The sequence below is a fragment of the Pan paniscus genome, chromosome 7 (assembly GCF_029289425.2).
Source record: "Pan paniscus chromosome 7, NHGRI_mPanPan1-v2.0_pri, whole genome shotgun sequence".
Lineage (NCBI taxonomy): Eukaryota > Metazoa > Chordata > Mammalia > Primates > Hominidae > Pan > Pan paniscus.
In genome coordinates this window covers 115,156,245-115,175,519 of record NC_073256.2, presented here as the reverse complement: position 1 = coordinate 115,175,519, position 19,275 = coordinate 115,156,245, and the positions used below count along the sequence as shown (strand labels likewise).

Below are 19,275 nucleotides of genomic sequence, written 5' to 3'. Positions count from 1 at the left end.
AAACAACTAAAAGTATATTTGTTTTGGGGAAAGCTCTCAAGCTGTGTTTTTCCTCTGCTCTCATACCACAACAATCAAAGCAGAAGGCTCCTGTGACCAAAGGCGTGGGGGTTTCTCCCACCAACAAGCAGCAGGCACCAGCTGGGTCCAACAAAGGCTCTCCTTAAAACTGCCCTCCTTACAGCCAAAGCCAGAGTAATCCACTGCAAAGGGCACCAAAAAACATCTGACCCCATTGCCCAAGGAAACGTCTGCGCCGACAAAACAGCAAAAGAGGCAGCCTCAGCGCCTGCACACGTTCCAGTCTCCACTCCAGACAGCCAATACTTGTCTTTCTCATCTATCACTCCCACCTATTCTTCTGAAAACCTGTTCTACCAGTCCTTTCCAACTCAAGGCAAGTGGTTCTTAGACCATGGAAAATTCCTTCTCCCTGCCTCACAAGCCCACTCTATCCTTTCTTCCTTTCATGACCACTTCCATGTAGGATACAAACCTCTCACCTGTCTTTTAGAACCCCTCATTTCTTTCCCATTATGGAAATACATTCTCAAAACAAGCACATCTCACTGTTCTATCTGCCACTCTACTACTCCCCAAGGCTTCCTAAAACCCCCTCCCTTTCCCACACACCAAGCCCGAGGATTTACCCCCACACAAGATTGGCAAATAGATTTCACACCTATGTTCCGAGTCTGCAAATTCAAACCCTCCTAGTCTGGGTTGATACCTTTACCAGATGGGTTGAAGCCTTTCCTACAGGGACAGAAAAAGCCACTGCAGTCATTTCTTGCCTAACTGACATAATTCCTCAATTTGGTCTTCCTACCTCCGTACAATCTGGTAACAGTCCAGCCTTCATTAGTCAGATCACCCAAGCAGTTTCCCAAGCCCTCAGTATTCAATGGAATCTCCATGACCCTTATCATCCTCAATCCTCAGGAAAAGTAGAAAAGGCCAACAGTCTTTTAAAAACACATCTTACCAAACTTACCCTCCAACTCAAAAAAGACTGGACAATTCTTCTACCCTTTGCTCTCCTCCGAATTCGAGCCACCCCTCAAGAACCCACAGGGTATAGCCCCTTTGATCTCCTATATGGCCGCACATTTTTACATGGGCCCAACCTCATTCCAGACACCAGCCCTCTTGGTAACTATCTTCCAGTCCTTCAACAAGCTAGACATGAAATCCGCTGAGCTGCCAATTTCCTTTTACCCACTCCAGATACCCAGCCATATAAAGACATCCTAGCCCGACGGTCAGTTCTTGTTAAGAACTAACCCCTCAAACTCTACAACCTCGGTGGACAGGACCCTACCAGGTCGTTTACAGCACTCCAACCACGGTCCGTCTACAGAACCTTCCCCACTGGGTTCATTGCTCCAGGATAAAACTGTGCCCATCTGACCACCAGCCTAACTCCTCTACCTCCTTCTGGAAGTCGCAAGTACTCTCCCCCACTTCTCTTAAACTTACTCGCATTCCTGAAAAAGAACAATAGCCCTTTGTATCTTTCATTTACAATAGGACTTTACATAGTCACCCCACTATTTAATGTCTACCTAGGTCCCTAATCACCATTCTCGCCTACTTCTAAATGCCCTGCTTTTGTCTTCATTGCCGGCTCACGCTTTTCCTCTGGACCATTGTAACTGACATCTCCTGGTCTCATCCTCAAGGTGCCACCCTTAACTCTCTCCTAGAGTGGATAGGTGACCTTGTGTGGCAAGGCACTCTCCAATTCTTCCACCTCGATGAAGTTCTTTTCTACTCACTTTGGGTCTCGCTCCCGTTCTCCTGCTACCCTCTACCCCTCCCTAATTATCTCCAACATACCATCAACCTCACCCACCCACTCTCTCCTCACCGTCTCTAATCCTTTCTTAGCAAAAAATTGTTGGCTATGCATTTCCCTCTCTTCCTCCTACTACACAGCTGTCCCTGCCCTACTAGCTGACTAGGCAACCTCCCCCATCTCCTTACACCTCCAAACCTCTTTCAGTGACCCCCACACCTTTACCCTCCCGAACATCTTCTTCACTTTCTGGAAAATTCAGCAGGGGCTGGGCGCGGTGGCTCGTGCCTGTAATCCCAGCACATTAGGAGGCCGAGGCAGGTGGATCACGAGGTCAGGAGTTCAAGACCAGCCTGGCCAACATGGTGAAACCCCATCTCTACCAAAAATACAAAAATTAGCTGGGCATGGTGGTGCGTGCCTATAATCCCAGCTACTCAGGAGGCTGAGGCAGGAGAACTGCTTGAACCAGGACCTGGGAGGCAGAGGCAGCAGTGAGCGAGGTCGTGCCACTGCATTCCAGCTTGGGCTACAGAGCAAGACTCTGTCTCAAAAAAAAAAAAGAAGAAAGAAAAGAAAAATTCAGCAAAAACTCCCCCAATATCTCATACTAACAGGCTGCTGCTCTTCTCCCTACCTACCTACGAGGTCTATCTCCCTACATCAATTCCACACCCCCTGTTCTTGGACACCTCGCTACACAGACAACTATCCCCATTGCTGCTCCCTTATGCATCTCCCAACAATTACCTACTGGAATTCCCTTAGGTAACCTCCCGTCTTCCTTATGTTCCTTTACTCTTCACCTCCAAAGCCCCAACACTCACATCAACCAGCAAATTGGAGCATTCCAGTCCCACTCTCATCACTAACAGTCTTTAAAACATTGGTAGCAACTTTTGTCTAGAAAGACGCTTACCGCTCACTTGCTCCATCCTTGGCTATCCTCCCCCGTTCAACAGCTTCCCCTGCAAGTCCTTCTTCTTGCCTGCTTACACCTAGTTTTATAAATAACAGTGAATGGCTACTTGTAGATACCAAGCGCTTTCTTATACACCATGAAAATAGAACCTCTCCCTCCATGCAGCTCCCCTACCAAACCCCGCTACAACCTCTAACGCTGCTACCCTTGCTGGATCCCTAGGGGTCTGGGTGCAGGACCCCACTTCCAGAACACACTCTTACCTTTTTACTCTGCATTTCCAGTTCTGCCTGCCTCAAGGACTCTTTTTCCTCTGCAGCTCTTCCACCTACATGTGCCTCCCTGCTAACCAGACAGGCACCTGCACTTTAAATCTTCCTTACTCCCAAAACCCAGTTTGCAAATGGAAGCGAGCAACTCCCCATTCCCCTTATAACTCCAACAAGACAAAAAAGAGTCATTCGATGAATTCCCTTGCTTATAGGATTAGGAGTTTCCACTGCTGCAATCGGAACAGGAGTAGCAGGCCTTGCAACTTCTATCACCACATTTCGCAGTCTCTCCAATGACTTCTCCGCTAGCCTTACTGATATAACTCACTTTCTGTCCTCCAATCCCAAGTCGATTCCTTAGCCGCAGTTGTCCTCCAAAATCGCCGAGGCCTCAATCTGCTTACTGCTGAAAAAGGAGGACTCTGCCTATTCTTAAATGAAGAATGCTGCTTTTACGTAAATCAATCAGGCTTTGTATACGACAATATCAAAAAACTTAAAGACAGAGCTCAAAAACTCACTAATCAGGCAGATAGTTATACTGGACCTACTTGGCCATTCTCTAGCTTAGCTTCATGGCTCCTCCCACTAACAGGCCCTTTAGCACTCATCCTTCTCCTTCTCTTATTCGGACCTTGTCTTTTCGGGCTATCTCTCGGTTCATACAAAACAGCATCCAAGCTATTACTAATCACTAAATTCGACATATGCTCCTTTTAACAACTCGTCAATGTCACCCCCTGCCCCAGGGTCTCCCTTCAGTTTAACCTTTCTCTCTCACTTTACGTACCCACGCCACCCCTAATCCCGCTTGAAGCAGCCCTGAGAAAAATCTCCCATCATCCCTCCATACCACCCCCAAAATTTACGCCATAAATTTTCGCCATACTTCACTACTCTTTCTCATTTTTGTTTTTCCATTATTAATATAAAAAGACAGGAATGTGAGGTCTTCTGAGAAAGCTGCACCATGGTCAAGCCATTGTAACCTCTGTGACCCACACGTATACATCCAGAAGGCCTCCTGGAGCCAGAAAGTCTAGGACAACAGGAAAACCACAAAAGAAGAAAAACAGCTAGCTGCCGTCTTAGCTTATTAGCCAACCTTGCAACATTCTACCATTGTAACAGACTCTACCCTAACTGATCGATCAACCTTGTGACATTGTGCCCTGTGACCCTTCCCGCCTGTGACCCCTTCCCCTGCCCGCAATAAACGGCCCCTAACTGTAACTTTCCACTGCTTACCCCTAACCTATAAAACTAGCTCCAATCCCACCACCCTTCGCTGACTCTCTTTTTCGAACTCAGCCCGCTCGCACCTGAGTGAATAAACAGCCTTGTTGCTCACACTTAGCCTTTTCAGGTTGTCTCTTCGCTTAGATGCGCACATAATACTATCTACCTGGAAACAGTGTCAGATCCCACAGGTTAAGGGCTCAATCCCCAAAAGTGACCCCTCCCCACTCCAACACTCTGCAAGTCTGGGCCTCAGGAGCTTCTGACCAACCAGCCTTCAAGTTGAGGTTCCCATAACATTTTGGACTCAGAAACACTTACTGAGGTTTACTGGCTTATTATAAGGATACAAGGCATACAGATGAAGAGATTCATAGATATGGGGGAAGGAACATGGAGCTTCCAAGCCCTTCCTGGGTGTACCACCCTCAAGGAACCTCCAGGAGTTCAGCTATCCCTAAGGAAGCTTCAGCATTCCTAAGGACAGTCAGCATTCCTTCCCTCAGGGTACGAGGCTGGACCCTCTTTAGGGAAGGTCTTAAGACCCACAGTTAGAAAGGAAGGGGGAAGATTAGAATCCTGCCTTAGTGCAGGAGTAAGTCAGAGATTCCCTAAGACCTGACACACCTAGGGTAATAACCAAAGACTAACAATGGCTATGAAGAGTTAAGAGCCAGGAACTGTGGATGAAAACCTATGTATCGCCTCCTCTTTCATAACACCACCATATCAAAACAAGCACATGCAATATGGGTATTATTCTCTGCTCTGACATACTTCTAAAAGATGGTGGCTTTATAAGCCCTATGTGCCATGAAATTTACAAAGAGGTTCTGATGTATCTTGTGTAACAACTTTATTGGTTCTTCAAACTTAAAAATCTCAAACCTTGCTTACATTTTTCGTTAGTTCAGTAGAACACTAATTATGGACTTTTTATTTGTTTTAAGAAAAAGAAAAAATTTATAGATGGCTAAACAACAACTTGCCTTCTGCAAAAGTTAACGGGTAAAACACGCCGGGCACAGTGGCTCACATCTGTAATCCTGGCACTTTGGGAGGCCAAGGCAGGTGGATCACCTGAAGTCAGGAGTTCGAGACCAATCTGGCCAACATGGCAACACCCTATCTCTACTGAAAATACAAAAATTAGCCGGGCATGGTGGTGGGCACCTATAATCCCAGCTACTCGGCAGGCTGAGGCAGGAGAATCACTTGAACCCAGGGGGTGGAGGCTGCAGTGAGACAAGATCACACCACTTCATTCCAGCCTGGGCGAACTCAAAAAACAAATAAACAAAAAAAGTTAATGGGTAAAACAAATGAAAAAATACCCAACAACTCAGAGAAAAGGAAAAAAATTCTTAAGCCAGTAATTTTATCAAAATCACAAAAATTTTGAATAGATATTTCTTTCAAAGAGAGTTACAGACCCAGGAGTGATATTTTAAAGGGGTTCAGCAGAACACGTGATTACTGTAATCAATACACAGAATTCTGCAGACTCCCAAAACGAGCCTCCTCAGCACCTGGGTATGTCAGGTTTTGTGCATCTGGTCACGGCTGTCTATTAAACCACTGCTCATGCATATTTGATTGAACTCAAGAAATGTGTGGTGAGCATTTAGGAAAACTGTCAGTGTATAACATGCTTTAGCTATCACACAGAGTTCTCAGTAATACAGTAGCCTACACCCATGTATTTAATACAAAGTCTGTAACTGTTTTAGTCTCATTTTATACACAAGAAAGTAAAGTAAGGAACAGGCTGGATTATTTCGGTAAGGTCAGAGTGAGCAAGTCACCAGAAAAAAACAAGCAAACTAAAAAACCAAAAACACAAAACTCTACTCTAGTATAAATTTGACCTCCTACCATTTATGTGTTCCTTTCACCCGTCCAGTCCAATCCTATCCGTTTTGACCCACCCATCCTGTCCCATGCCACACAGTTACATGTCATCCATCCCCATCGTTTTCACTAACCATGCATGGAGCACTTCCTGGTACTGTGCATTACATCAGGCAGTGACGACGGAGACACCATGAGGACTTATACCTTCATCTTACCATGAGCCAGGAAATTTCAAGATAATTTACATAAAGTGTATATGTTTTCATGGACTCTTCCAGTGAAGACATGTTTTCAAAAATCTTTTATGACAGGTTTGCAATTTTAAAGTATGAGCAACTAGTAGCAGAACAGAGATCATCTAAATTATTTTACTAAGAATACATACATAAGATAAATTACAAAGACATAGTAACTTTGCAGTTCTTTTTTACCTACCTGTAAACATCGCATCTTGGTTTAACTTCACATATAAAGTGAGTTAATATAATGTCATACAATGCAGAAGCGATATCTAGAATTCTACACCATGGTTTAACAATGCAGGTTTAAGATAAATAATTACAGTAAGGTACATATATTATCTATCTGTAATACATTTTAAAATAAACCAGAGTTGAGCCATCTACATTTTAATATCCTGTAAGAAAAACAAAATACATTTAACTTCATAGTTAGAGTATTTTGATAACTAAGATGAATCTTTTGATAACTAAGCAGCTCATGAGTATGTTTCAGTAACAATAAAAATGTAGCAAACACTAGAAACATTTAAAGATCAGCATACAGTAAAGGTGTGGGCGAGATCTCTACCATAAGTGACATCATACCTACCGTAGTGTCATTGCTGGTAACATAAACCAGGACATCAGAGGAGTTCCTACCATTGATGTATCGGTAGCAGTTCCAAACACAGCTAATCAAGTAACCCTGAAAATGAGGAGTGATTATCAGATTTTTAATTTTCAAACTGCAGGTAATTTAGAATACCACACAGATAAAGCCATATTATAAAACTTTTATTGACATAAGCAATAAATGCACATATTATAACAGCTCTACTAAACCAAAAGTCCCTGAAAGTACAAATGTTGGGTATAGTAACTTCTTGGCACAATGTGCTACTGGAGCCGTATTCTATTACACCAATGGGGGTATGGTGGTGGTACTGGGGGAAGGTGGGAGAGGGGAGGGATGAGAGTTGAATGAGAAATTTCTAAGAATAAGTGTCTGGAAAGAACAAGCACACAATTAACATTTATCGCTCCTGAATTCACAGAACAATCGAATGTATTAACTCATTTATTGCCACAGTTTAACTGCTTCTTTGGAAATTTTTCTTCTATATGATTATCTGTGATTTTATTACACAAGTCGATTTTTTAAAAAATTTCATAGCATATAAATTTATCTCACAGTCAATAAAATTCACTAAAACATTTCCCCTTTATTAACGAAATATCCGACGACGATACTTAAAATTAATGTCCAACATAAATACTGCTTAGAAATGAAACATGAGTTCACGGGAGATGTTTAAGCTATGAACTCTGTACTTTCATTCCATCATGTGTAATTGGATTAGAACTAAAGGATTTCAAAATCCCTTAACATTAAAATTCTTTGATTAAAAGAAGTTTAAACACATAGAGAAACTAGATTGCTAAAATCCAGGAAATACGTTGCTTATGAGAATGTAAAATGGTTGCAGCCACTCTGGAAAAGTCCGGCAGTTCGAAAGGTTAAACAGAGTTACAACAGGACCCAGCAATTCCACTCCTAGGTATTCTACATATAGTATATATATAATATATACCGAATAAAATGAAAATATACATCCACACAAAAACTTGAATGTTCACAGCAGCATTATTCATAATAGCCAAAAAGTAGAAGCAACCCAAATGTCCCTCAACTGATGAATGGATAGACAAAATGTGGCACCATCCATACAATGTGGTATTAACAACAATAAAAATAATGGGGCGGGGCCAGGCAAGGTGGCTCACGTCTGTAATTCTAACACTTTGGGAGGCCGAGGCTGGTGGATTACCTGAGTTCAGGAGTTTAGAGAACAGCCTGGGCAACACAGTGAAACTCCATCTCTACTAAAATACAAAAACATTAGCTGGTGTGGCAGCGTGCGCCTGTAGTCCCAGCTACTCAGGAGGCTGAGGCGGGAGAATTGCTTGAACCCGGGAGATGGCAGTTGCAGTGAGCCAAGATCGTGCCACTGCATTCCACCCTGGGTGACAGAGCGAGACTCCATCTCCAAAAAAAAAAAAACTAAATAAATAATAATAATAATGGGACTGGGCACGATGGCTCACACCTGTAATCCCAGCACTTTGGGAGGCCGAGGTGGATGGATCACTTGAACCCAAGAGTTTGAGACCAGCCTGGCCAACACAGTGAAACCCCGTCTCCACTAAAAATACAAAAATTAGCTGGGCATTGCGATGCATGCCTGTAATCCCAGCTGTGTGGGAGGCTGAGGCAGGAGAATCAAGTGAACCTGGGAGGTGGAGGTTGCAGTGAGCCAAGATTGCGCCACTGCACTCCAGCCTGGGTGACAGAGTGAGACTCCATCTCAAAAAAACAACAACAACAACAACAAAAACAAAACAAAACAAAATATTGTATGATGATTGTATTCGTATGGAATGCCCAGAATAGGCATTCTCAAGGGCCTTTGCAAGGCCACATGCATTCACCTACTACACACTCCAAAAGGGGAAAAACCTCGACCTGCTGTCTTGAAAAGCCCAGGTACTTCTTTCATTGACCTTATTTCTTATTTCACACTTCTGCAATATTGAATTAGAACTATTTAGTGGGCCGGGCATGGCGGCTCACGCCTGTAATCCCAGTACTTTGGGAGGCCGAGGTGGGCGGATCACAAAGTCAGGAGATAGAGACCACCCTGGCTAACACGATGAAACCCTGTCTCTAGTAAAAATACAAAAAACTAGTCGGGCGTGGTGGCAGGCGCCTGTAGTCCCAACTACTCGGGAGGCTGAGACAGGACAATTGCTTGAACCCAGGAAGCGGAGGTTGCAGTGAGCCAGGATCACACCACTGCACTCCAGCCTAGGTGATAGAGTGACACTCTTGTCTCAAAAAAAAAAAAAAAAAAAAAAAAAAAAAAAAAACTAAAAGAGTATGACTAAATGCTTAAGGGGATGGACACCCGATTTTCCATGATGTGATTATTCTGCACTGTATCAAAATATCTCATATACCCCATAAATATATACACTTGGTATGTACCCACAAAATTTTTTTTAAAAATTAAGTGCATTCAAAAATATCTTTTAATGTCTGTATAAATACATCAATGAGTAGTATATTTTATTCTGCTATGGTTTTGCTAATTTAGACCATATGACTAGTAATGATGAACATGGTTGTGCCTAAATAAATAAATAAATAAATAAATAAATAAAATAGAAGTCATACTGACAGAAGCTAACCCTAGGTCCTCTGACTCAAAATGTAATGTGGGCATTTCAAATAAGTACAAGTGAAAATGTTTAAAAGATTTTAAAAGTCTTTTTAAAGATAATTGTGAGGTCCTAGCTTTGAGTTTCTGGTAATGGCAGAGTTAGCTTGGTCAGACTAACCTTCCTGCAGGTAAGATTTATAAAATCTAGAAAAATTACTCACACACACAAATTTTAAGTCATGGGAGACTGACCAAAAACAAGCAGAAGTGAAAAGGGGAGTCTACCCTTCAAAGACGAACTACAATGAATGAGATGTGAGTCTGTGGCCTTTCACCAGGGGGCACTGCCAGCCCTGCCTGCAGCCTGGATGGTAGGCAGCCCTAGCCTCACAGGCTTGGAGGTCAGAGGACAACATGTGGGGCCAAATACCAGCCAAGAAACTGGAGCGGAGGAGCTGGAGCTGCAAGGCAGTAAGGCCCAACATCCGTGTGTAAAATTCACTCCCATCCTTAACTGCTGAATGACACCTGAAATCATGGTGTTTTATGATGGAAATTTAGACTCAATTCATTTTCTTTCATTATTTATTTATTTATTTTTATTTTTATTTTTTTATTTATGTTGGCAGAAGAGCTGAGGCAGGGCTTCTGACATAAGGTAAAAGTGTCTTGGAACATGTCCTGGGTCCAGGGTCTATAACCCCTTGTGGCCTATGGAACACCAAGCTCTGTGCCAAAGGGTGGAAGGCTGCCCTGCCGCACTACAATCTAAGCCCAGAGCATAAAACCCCTTGTAGCCTGTGGAATATATCCAGACTCGCTGGTCCCTTGCTTCTTGCTCTCCCAAGATCACAAATTGATTGTATCTCGAATTAGAAGAACCTGTTCTCCCTTATCTCAAGTAGCAGAGCATATGCAAAACCGTCACGGCTACGCTTGATGCACCACTACCTTTCTGTCCTCACGTCCTCACCTGTCCACCCCCACATCCACACGTCCTCACTACCTGCTTCTTTGTTTGATTACCAATAAATAGTGTGGACTCCCAGAGCTCAGGGCCTTCGCAGCCTCCAAACTGGCACTGGACCCCTGGACCCACTCTATGTACTCTTGTCTTGTCTCATTCCTCTGACTCCGCTGGACTTCACAACCCCTACGACCTGGTGTTGGGTCTGATCACCCCAACATTTCACTATTTTTTTTTGAGATGGAGTCGCCCAGGCTGGAGTGCAGTAGCTCGATCTCATCTCACTGCAAGCTCTGCCTCCTGGGTTTATGCCATTCTCCTGCCTCAGCCTCCCAAGTAGCTGGGACTACAGGCACCTGCCACCATGCCCAACTAATTTTTTGTATTTTTAGTAGAGACAGGGTTTCACCATGTTAGCCAGGATGGTCTCGATCTCCTGATCTCGTGATCCACCCGTCTTGGCCTCCCAAAGTGCTGGGATTACAGGCATGAGCCACCACACCCAGCCTTATTTATTTTTTAAGAGACGGTGTCCCCAGCCAGGTGTGGTGACTTATGCCTGTAATCCCAGCACTTTGGGAGGCCGAGGCAGGCAAATCACCTGAGGTCAGGAGTTTGACACCAGCATGGCCAACATGGTGAAACCCGTCTCTACTAAAATACAAAAATTAGCTGGGTGTGGTAGCAGGCGCCTGTAGTCCCAGCTACTCGTGAGACTGAGGCAGGAGAATTGCTTGAACCTAGGAGGCAGAGGTTGCAGTGAGCCGAGATCGCACCTCTGCACTCCAGCCTGGGTGACAGAGTGAGACTCTGTCTCAACAACAACAACAAGATGGGGTCTCACTCTGTCACCCAGGCTGAAGTACAGTGCTGCTATCATAGCACACTACAGCCTCACACTCCCAGCTCAAACAATCTTCTCACTTCAGCCTCCCAAAATGTTGGGATCACAGGTGTGAGCCATTTCACCTGGCCAACTGGTTTCCAATGAACTACTTTCTTTCTACTCCTTTTCATCACAGTACCTATATGAATTTTCTGCCTCAATGCAGCTTTCCCAAGTTTACTGAGGCATGATTTTTGAAGAATGACGTAATTTTATGCCAAAATTAAGACAATGAAAGGCATTGAGATTCAAAAATTCAAAGTACGCTGGGTGCAGTGGCTCACACCTGTAATCCCAAAACTTTGGGAAACCAAGGCAGGAGGCAGCCTAGACTACAGGGAGAGACCCTACCTCAAAAAAAAAAAAAAAAAAGAAAGAAAAAGAAAAAGAAGAAAAGAAAAAAGTTGAAAGCATAAAGAGCCATGAGAGTTTTCTACCCATTAGTAGCTCATAAGCACAAGTTGCAATGATGGTTTTATAAACAGATTGACCAAGATGAAAAAGAATTTGCAGTAATTGATTGATAAGGGTGAGGCACTGCTGCAGGAAGGAGAAGTCATTTAACTTTGGGGGGCACCAATTTGACAACCTATCAAAGGCTTTCCAACCATGAACACCCTGATTTTAAGAAATTTACCTTGAAGCCGGGCGCAGTGGCTCATGCCTGTAATCCCAGCTTTGGGAGGCCGAGGTGGGTGGATCATGAGGTCAGGAGATCGAGACCATCCTGGCTAACACAGTGAAACCCCATCTCTACTAAAAATACAAAAAAATTTGCTGGGCATGGTGGCGGGCATCTGTGGTCCCACCTACTGGGGAGGCTGAAGCAAGAGAATGGCGTGAAGCCGGGAGGCAAAGCTTGCAGTAAGCCGAGGTTGCGCCACTGCACTCCAACCTGGGCGACAGAGTGAGACTCCATTTCAAAAAAAAAAAAAAAAAAAAAAAGGAAATTTATCTTGAGATAAATGCATAAATATAAGGATGTACTTAAATATATTCACTGCAGCCCTATTAAGTGAAAAAGTAAAAAATGTCTCAATGCTCAACAAGTAATTTATTAAATAATGATATTCATATAATGGATTGAGATAGAACAATATTCAGAAAATATTACACTTTTAGCAAAAAATTACAAAAGAATATCCATTACACAGACCTTGTAACAGACGTTGCAATATTATATACTATGTAATGTATAACATTATGTTAACTTATCTCTGTCCAAATATATTTTGGACTCCTTGATCAAACTGTGGAATTTTGATTAGTGTTTACCTCTAATATAGACAGCATAAAGAATTGTAATCTTAGGAAATCAAAAAGCAATTTGGATGTCCAAAGAAAGACAATAAACTGACCAAAGTTTGTTTACTTATTTGGCATTCAGGAATACACTTAATATTTTTAGACTATAAGTAAAATCTTCATGCTTACCTTAAAAGTCAAGATAATGCTAATAAACAGAAGAATAATAAGGACCAAACAGGTAGGATTCACTGACATGACATCATCTCTGTAGGGAAAATTAGGAGGCTGCAAAAGAAAAGGGCCTCATTAGCAAATCTCATTAATCATTCCAGACAGTATTCCTTGGGCACCAATTCAGACATGCTTATCAGAAAGCAACTGATTAAAGCAGACAGCTATTATTTAGAACCAATACAAAATTTCTAGCCTGACTCTGCCCTCTTACCATATAAAAGAAGTCAGTGATATGTATCCAGGGACATTTTGTATATCCAGGGATCTCTGAAATTTGTATTCTCTGCAAGTTCTGAATCATTCCTTTTTTTTTTTTTTTTTTTTTTTTGAGACGGAGTTTCTCTCTGTTGCCCAGCTCAGCTACTTGGGAGGCTGGGGTGAGCAAATCACTTGAGCCCTGGTGGTGGAGGTTGCAGTGAGCGAGATCATGCCACTGCACTCCAGCCACCCGGGCAACAGAGCCACACCATGTCTCAAAAGTTCTGAACCATTCTAAAGGGTGTATGCAGGGCAAGGGACAGAAACCTACTAAAATGAGGTCTTCTTTGCAAAGAGCATTTTTGTTGATGGTACTTCTCCCAAGACAGCATATTCTCTTATACTAGCAAGTACTTCCAGGGTGGGGGAAAATAATCAAGCACTACCATCCACAATGCTTAACAACCAGGTCAAAGGGAACCTTTTCAGGAGGATCAAAGTCTGCTACTATGGTTAGAGGGAGTTGCCGGACTTTCCCCACAAAACACTCACACAGCATTGATCAACGCCTACATCACTGGCCTAGGCAAGTGAATGGGAAGGCAGCCTACTGTGCTATCTCATCTTTTATCTCTTCTTCACTATTCAACACTATGTGTTTGGATTCCTCACGAGCAATATTCCAAAACAAAGTTGTTTCCAATGTTGAGGAAGAACATGGAGAAGGCCCATGACTCATGGGCTTGGCTCCTGCTCACCAGGGTGAACACCACCTAATGGTTTTCAGTCTCCTTTCACTTGGGACAAAATATCTAAGAAATAAAATCATCATTCTTTGTGATCAGATCATGCAACTTTACTCTTTTATTAATAAAATAACTTGGCCAAGCACAGTGGCTCATGCCTGTAATTTCAGCACTTTGGGAGGCTGAGGCAGGCAGATTGCTTGAGTGCAGGTGTTTGAGACCAGCCTGGACAACATAGTCAAACCCCATCTCTACTAAAAATACAAATTTAGCCGGGCATGGTGGTGCATGTCTGTAGTCCAAACTACTTGGGAGGCTAAGGTGGGAGGATCACTTGAGCCCAGAAGATTGAGGTTGCAGGCTGGGCATGGTGGCTCACGCCTGTAATCTCAGCACTTTGGGAGGCCAAGGTGGGCGGATCACCTGAGGTCAGGAGTTCGAGACCAGCCTGGTCAACATGGCAAAACCCCACCTCTACTAAAAAAAAATACAAAAATTAGCCAGGCATGGTAGTGGGCGCCTGTATTCCTAGCACTCTGGGAGGCCGATGAGGGTGGATCCCCTGAGGCTACTAAATGTTTGAGACCAGCCTGGAAAAGATGGTGAAACCCCATCTCTACTAAAAATACAAAAAATTAGCCAGGCTTGGTAGCGGGTGCCTGTAATCCCAGCTACTTGGGAGACTGAGGCAGGAGAATGGCTTGAACCCAGGGAGGCGGAGGTTGCAGTGAGCCAAGATCACAACACTGCACTCCAGCCTAGGTGATAGAGTGATACTCTGTCTCAAAAAAAAAAAAAAAAAAAAAAAAAAAGTAAAGTTGGCCTGGTACAGTGAGTCACATCTATAATGCCAGCACTTTGGGAGGCCAAGGCTGGAGGATCACTTGAGTCTAGGAGTTTGAGACAAGCCTGGGCAACATGGTGAAACCCCATCTCTACATAAGATACAAAAAGAAAAATTAGGTGGGCATGGTGGTGCATGCCTGTAGTGCCAGCTACTCAAGAGGTTGAGATGGGAGGATCACGGGAGCCTGGGAGGTCAATGCTGCAGCAAGCCATAATCATACCACTGCACTCCAGCCTGGGTGACAGAGACCCTGTCCCAAAAATAAATAAAGTTATTCCAACCTCATAGCCATTATAAGCTTCTTAATACCCTGCCACCAATATTCACTCATATGGTCACAAAGGACATTTAACCATAAACTAGTCCCAAAATGATGCTTGAGAAAGGGATTCTATGGTCAAACAAATTTGGGAGCTAGTATACAGCAGTGTTCCACTTTCTTTCCACTTTCTTTCGATTTTTCTTTTTTTTTAGATGAGACCTCACTCTATTGCCCAGGCTAGAGTGCAGTGGCGTGATCTTGGCTCACTGCAGCCTCCACCTCCCAGGTTCAAGCAATTCTCCTGCCTCAGCCTCCCGAGTAGCTAGGGTCACAGGCGTGTGCCACCTCTCCCAGCTAATTATTTTGTTTGTTTTTGAGCAGAGTCCCACTTTCAACACACTAGCAAAGGCAAAAAAGCTATCCTTTGTTGATAACTGAGAAAACTACATTTTACCAAATAAGACTATTAGTAACTGGACTATAATTTAGGTAGGCACATCAACCACCACCATCACTGCCACCAATCATAACCCCGGCCCTCAAAACTTTCTTATCAGGCCAGGCACAGAGTGGCTCACACCCATAATCCCAGCACTTTGGGAGGCCAAGATGGGTGGATCACCTGAGGTCAGGAGTTCGAGACCAGCCTGACCAACACGGTGAAACCCCATCTCTACTAAAAATACAAAATTAGCCAGGTATGTTGGTACATGCCTATAATCCCAGCTAGCTGGGAGGCTGAGACCCTGGAGGCAGAGGTTGCAGTGAGCCGAGATCGCATCACTGCACTCCAGCCTGGGTGACGAGAGCAAGACTCCACCTCAAAAAAAAAAAAAAAAGAAAGAAATTTCCTATCAGTAACTCAGCTGCAAGCTAAAAATCCTGAAATTAATGTCTGTGTATCTCTACACATCCCTTACTTAACCAGCTTCCCTAATGAAAAGAATTAATGAAAAGGAGCAGTAAGAGGTCCACGTACCAGTTGCCGTATGTATTCCTGAATGGAGTTTGGATAAATAAGCACAGTGATTGCAACCAACATGTTCAGGGCAAAGTCAAAGATCTGGTAACAGAAGAATGGGATGATCCAGGCTGCGCGTTGCTAAACAGAACAGAAAATAGAAAGTTAATGTGTTCAATATTATAAAACAATATTTTGTTAAATTCAAAGAAGTATTTTATTAATCTGAAAGGAAATGGAAAAATTGGAATTCATTAACCCAGGTCATGGTGGAAACCAGTATGCCAAATATAAGCAGTCAACAAATAAGCTTCAGTGAACATTTCCAGGACTGGCTGTGTGTGGTGTCTCACACCTGTAATCCCAGCATTTTGGGAGGATGAGGTGGGTGGATCACTTAAGGTCAGGAGTTCGAGACTAGCCTGCCCAACATGGTGAAATCACGTCTCTACTAAAAAATACAAAAATCAGCAAGGTGTGGTGGCACACACCTGTAGTCCCAGCTACTCTGGAGGCTGAGGTGGGAGAATCACTTGAACTTGGGAGGCAGAGATTGCAGTGAGCTAAGATCACACCACTCTACTCCAGCCTGTGTGACAGAGTGAGACCCCGTCTTCCCAAAAAAAAAAAAAAATTCCAGTATAATATTGGTTTTCCTAGTACCACATAATACAAACGAGAGATTTAAACAGAGACTCTTAACAGAAAACTAGAAAGTCACTTCTCACTATAGACAGCAGCACAGATTACACATGTAAGAGACCAAGGAAAAGGCCAGCATCTTACTGAAAGCTGCTTACCTTGTATGCTCCGTAAGTAGCCATAGCACATATCAGGATCATGAGAAGAGAAATCGCAATGGCAATGCACATGTCTGCCGAAAGATTAAAAAGAATTTTTTTTAAAAAAGACAATCAGTAGTGGATCCACTGAATACTTTGTCTCTTCTCAAAGGCATTTTGTAAACAAACTAGTATAAAGTTAGTAAAAACTTTATACTAAGAGATTATTTCAAAATAGAAAAAGGGATATTGGTTTACAGATTTTTTTAATGTTTGTTCTTCTGGCCCACTGGATTATATAAATAATGAATTAGGTATTACTTTATAGATATATAGGTGTCTAACTTCTATTTTATAAACTCATGTGTGCCTTAAAGCTCTAATGAAAGTCTTCACAGCTTCCAATCTTATTTAAAATAAAAACTCCGGCCAGGTGCGGTGGCTCACGCCTGTAATCCCAACACTTTGGGAGGCCGAGGAGGGCGGATCACGAGGTCAGGAGATTGAGACCATCCTGGCTAACATGGTGAAACCCCATGTGTACTAAAAACACAAAAAATTAGCCGGGCGTGGTGGTGGGCACCTGCTGACCCAGCTACTTGGGAGGCTGAGGCAGAAGAATGGCATGAACCTGGGAGACAGAGCTTGCAGTGAGCCAAGATCGCGCCACTGCACTCCGGTCTGGGCGATAGAGCGAGACTTCATCTCAAAAAAATAAATAAAAATAAAACCTTCATTTCTTATCAAGGCCATGATGTTCCTCTTTATTCCAGAGCAGTCTACCTCTCTAATCTCGCCTCACCTTGTCCCACTCTCTTGCTTGCTCTAAGACAGCCATATCATCTGGTTCATTCTATTTTATTTATTTTTTTCTTTTTTCTTTTTATTTTTTTGAGACAGAGTCTCACTCTGTCGCCCAGGCTGGAATGCAGTGGGACAACATTGGCTCAATGCAAATTCCACATCCCAGGCTCAAGCAAGTCTCCCAGGCTCAAGCAAGTCTCCCACCTCACCCCCTAAGTACCTGAGACTACAGGTGTGCTCCACCATGCCAATTTTTATATTTTTAGTAGAGACGGGGGTTTCACCATGTTGGCCAGGCTGGTCTCGAACTCCTGACTTCAAATGATCTGCCAGCCTCGGCCTCCCAAAGTTCTGGGATTACAGACGTGAGCCACCATGTCCGGCCTTCAACTTCTTTTTTCCTTTAGTCAATCTCTGGTAAATAAGGGGTCTTGTTTGGTCTCCCAATCTGGAGTTGCAGTGGTGTGATCATGGCTCATTGCAGCTTCAATTGCCTGGGCATTGTCACTATGGGATTACAGGCATAAGTCATCGCACCCGGACAAAAATATCTTAAACCAACTTGGCAGGTACACAACTGCTTGTAGCACCATTATTTGCTACAGGTAATAAATATTTTATAAATATTCTTTTATACCTACTCAATATTTAATAAGAAATAATTTTATAAAAATGAACCCCAAACTATTGGTTTTTTTAAACTGCTTTTCCTAGATCTGGCAGAACAAATTATTGTCAATGAGAAAAATAATATTGGTTTTCATTGTACATGCAATTTCTCTAAAAGCTTTGCATTTTTTCGACAGAGATCTAGAGGGGAAAACATAATCTGCATACTAAATCTCTACTAAATTGCAAATCACATCCTGATTTCAAAAACATTAAAATGTAAACAACAACAATAAAATGCATTGGACAAGCAGCCGGTGAGCACGTTAAGAGCATGAAAGGAGGAATACTGGACACCAGAGCTGATCTAACTCCTTCTTAGCCAGTGGCAAACAGGACCTCAACAGACCCAGGGGATTCTGTAGGCTTAATGCATCTGGAGCGTCAACTTGACTGGACTGAAGGATGCAAAGTATTGTTCCTGGGTGTGCCTGTGAGGGCGTTGCCAAAGGAGTTTAACATTTCAGTCAGTGGACTGGGAGACGAAGACCCACCCTCAATCTGTATGGGTACCATCTAACCAGCTGCCAGCCTGGCTAGAATAAAGCAGGTAGGAGAAGATGAAGAGTAGACTTGCTGAGTCTTCCAGCTTCCATCTTTCTCCCGTGCTGGATGCTTCTTGCCCTCGAACATCAGACACCAGATTCTTCCGCTTTTGGACTCCTGGACTTACACCAGTGGTTTTCCAGGGGCTCTCCGGCCTTTGGCCACAAACTGAAGGCTGCACTGTCAGCTTCCCTACTTTTGAGGTTTTGGGACTTGGACTGATCCATCACTGGCTTCCTTGCTCCTCAACTTGCAGATGGCCTATCATGGGACTTTACCTTGTGGTCATATAAGTCAATCCTCCTTAATAAACTTCCTTAAATATATCCCATTAGTTCTGTCCCTCTAGGGAACCCTGACTAATATAAGATCCTAAGAATTCAGTAAGACATTAGCAGAGCTTTTTATAGTATTCTTGTAGGCAAAGTAGGGAAATGTACACAGTTTGGTTAGGTGGAACATCAAGGTAAGTAGTGGAGTGGCTCTACCAGCTGGCTTCTGGTGCTGTTCCAAATCCATTCTTCAACACCCTGTTCTCTGCCACAGGCAGTGATTTGTTTGGGCTATCAACATACAGCTCTTTTGCCCTCCGCCCTCT

General features: G+C 43.3%; 1 protein-coding gene across 1 annotated transcript in view; it reads right to left on the bottom strand.

The window, feature by feature from the left end:
- Positions 1-19,275, bottom strand: part of LAPTM4B (lysosomal protein transmembrane 4 beta) — a 77,282-nt gene that overhangs the window by 20,664 nt on the left and 37,343 nt on the right. Inside the window, exons 3-6 of the mRNA XM_003821686.5 lie at positions 16,677-16,750; positions 15,895-16,017; positions 12,815-12,913; positions 6,917-7,012 (exon numbers count right to left, since the gene is read on the bottom strand). Of these exons, the coding sequence (XP_003821734.3) occupies positions 6,917-7,012; positions 12,815-12,913; positions 15,895-16,017; positions 16,677-16,750 (392 nt within the window). The remainder of the gene's footprint in view (positions 1-6,916; positions 7,013-12,814; positions 12,914-15,894; positions 16,018-16,676; positions 16,751-19,275) is intronic.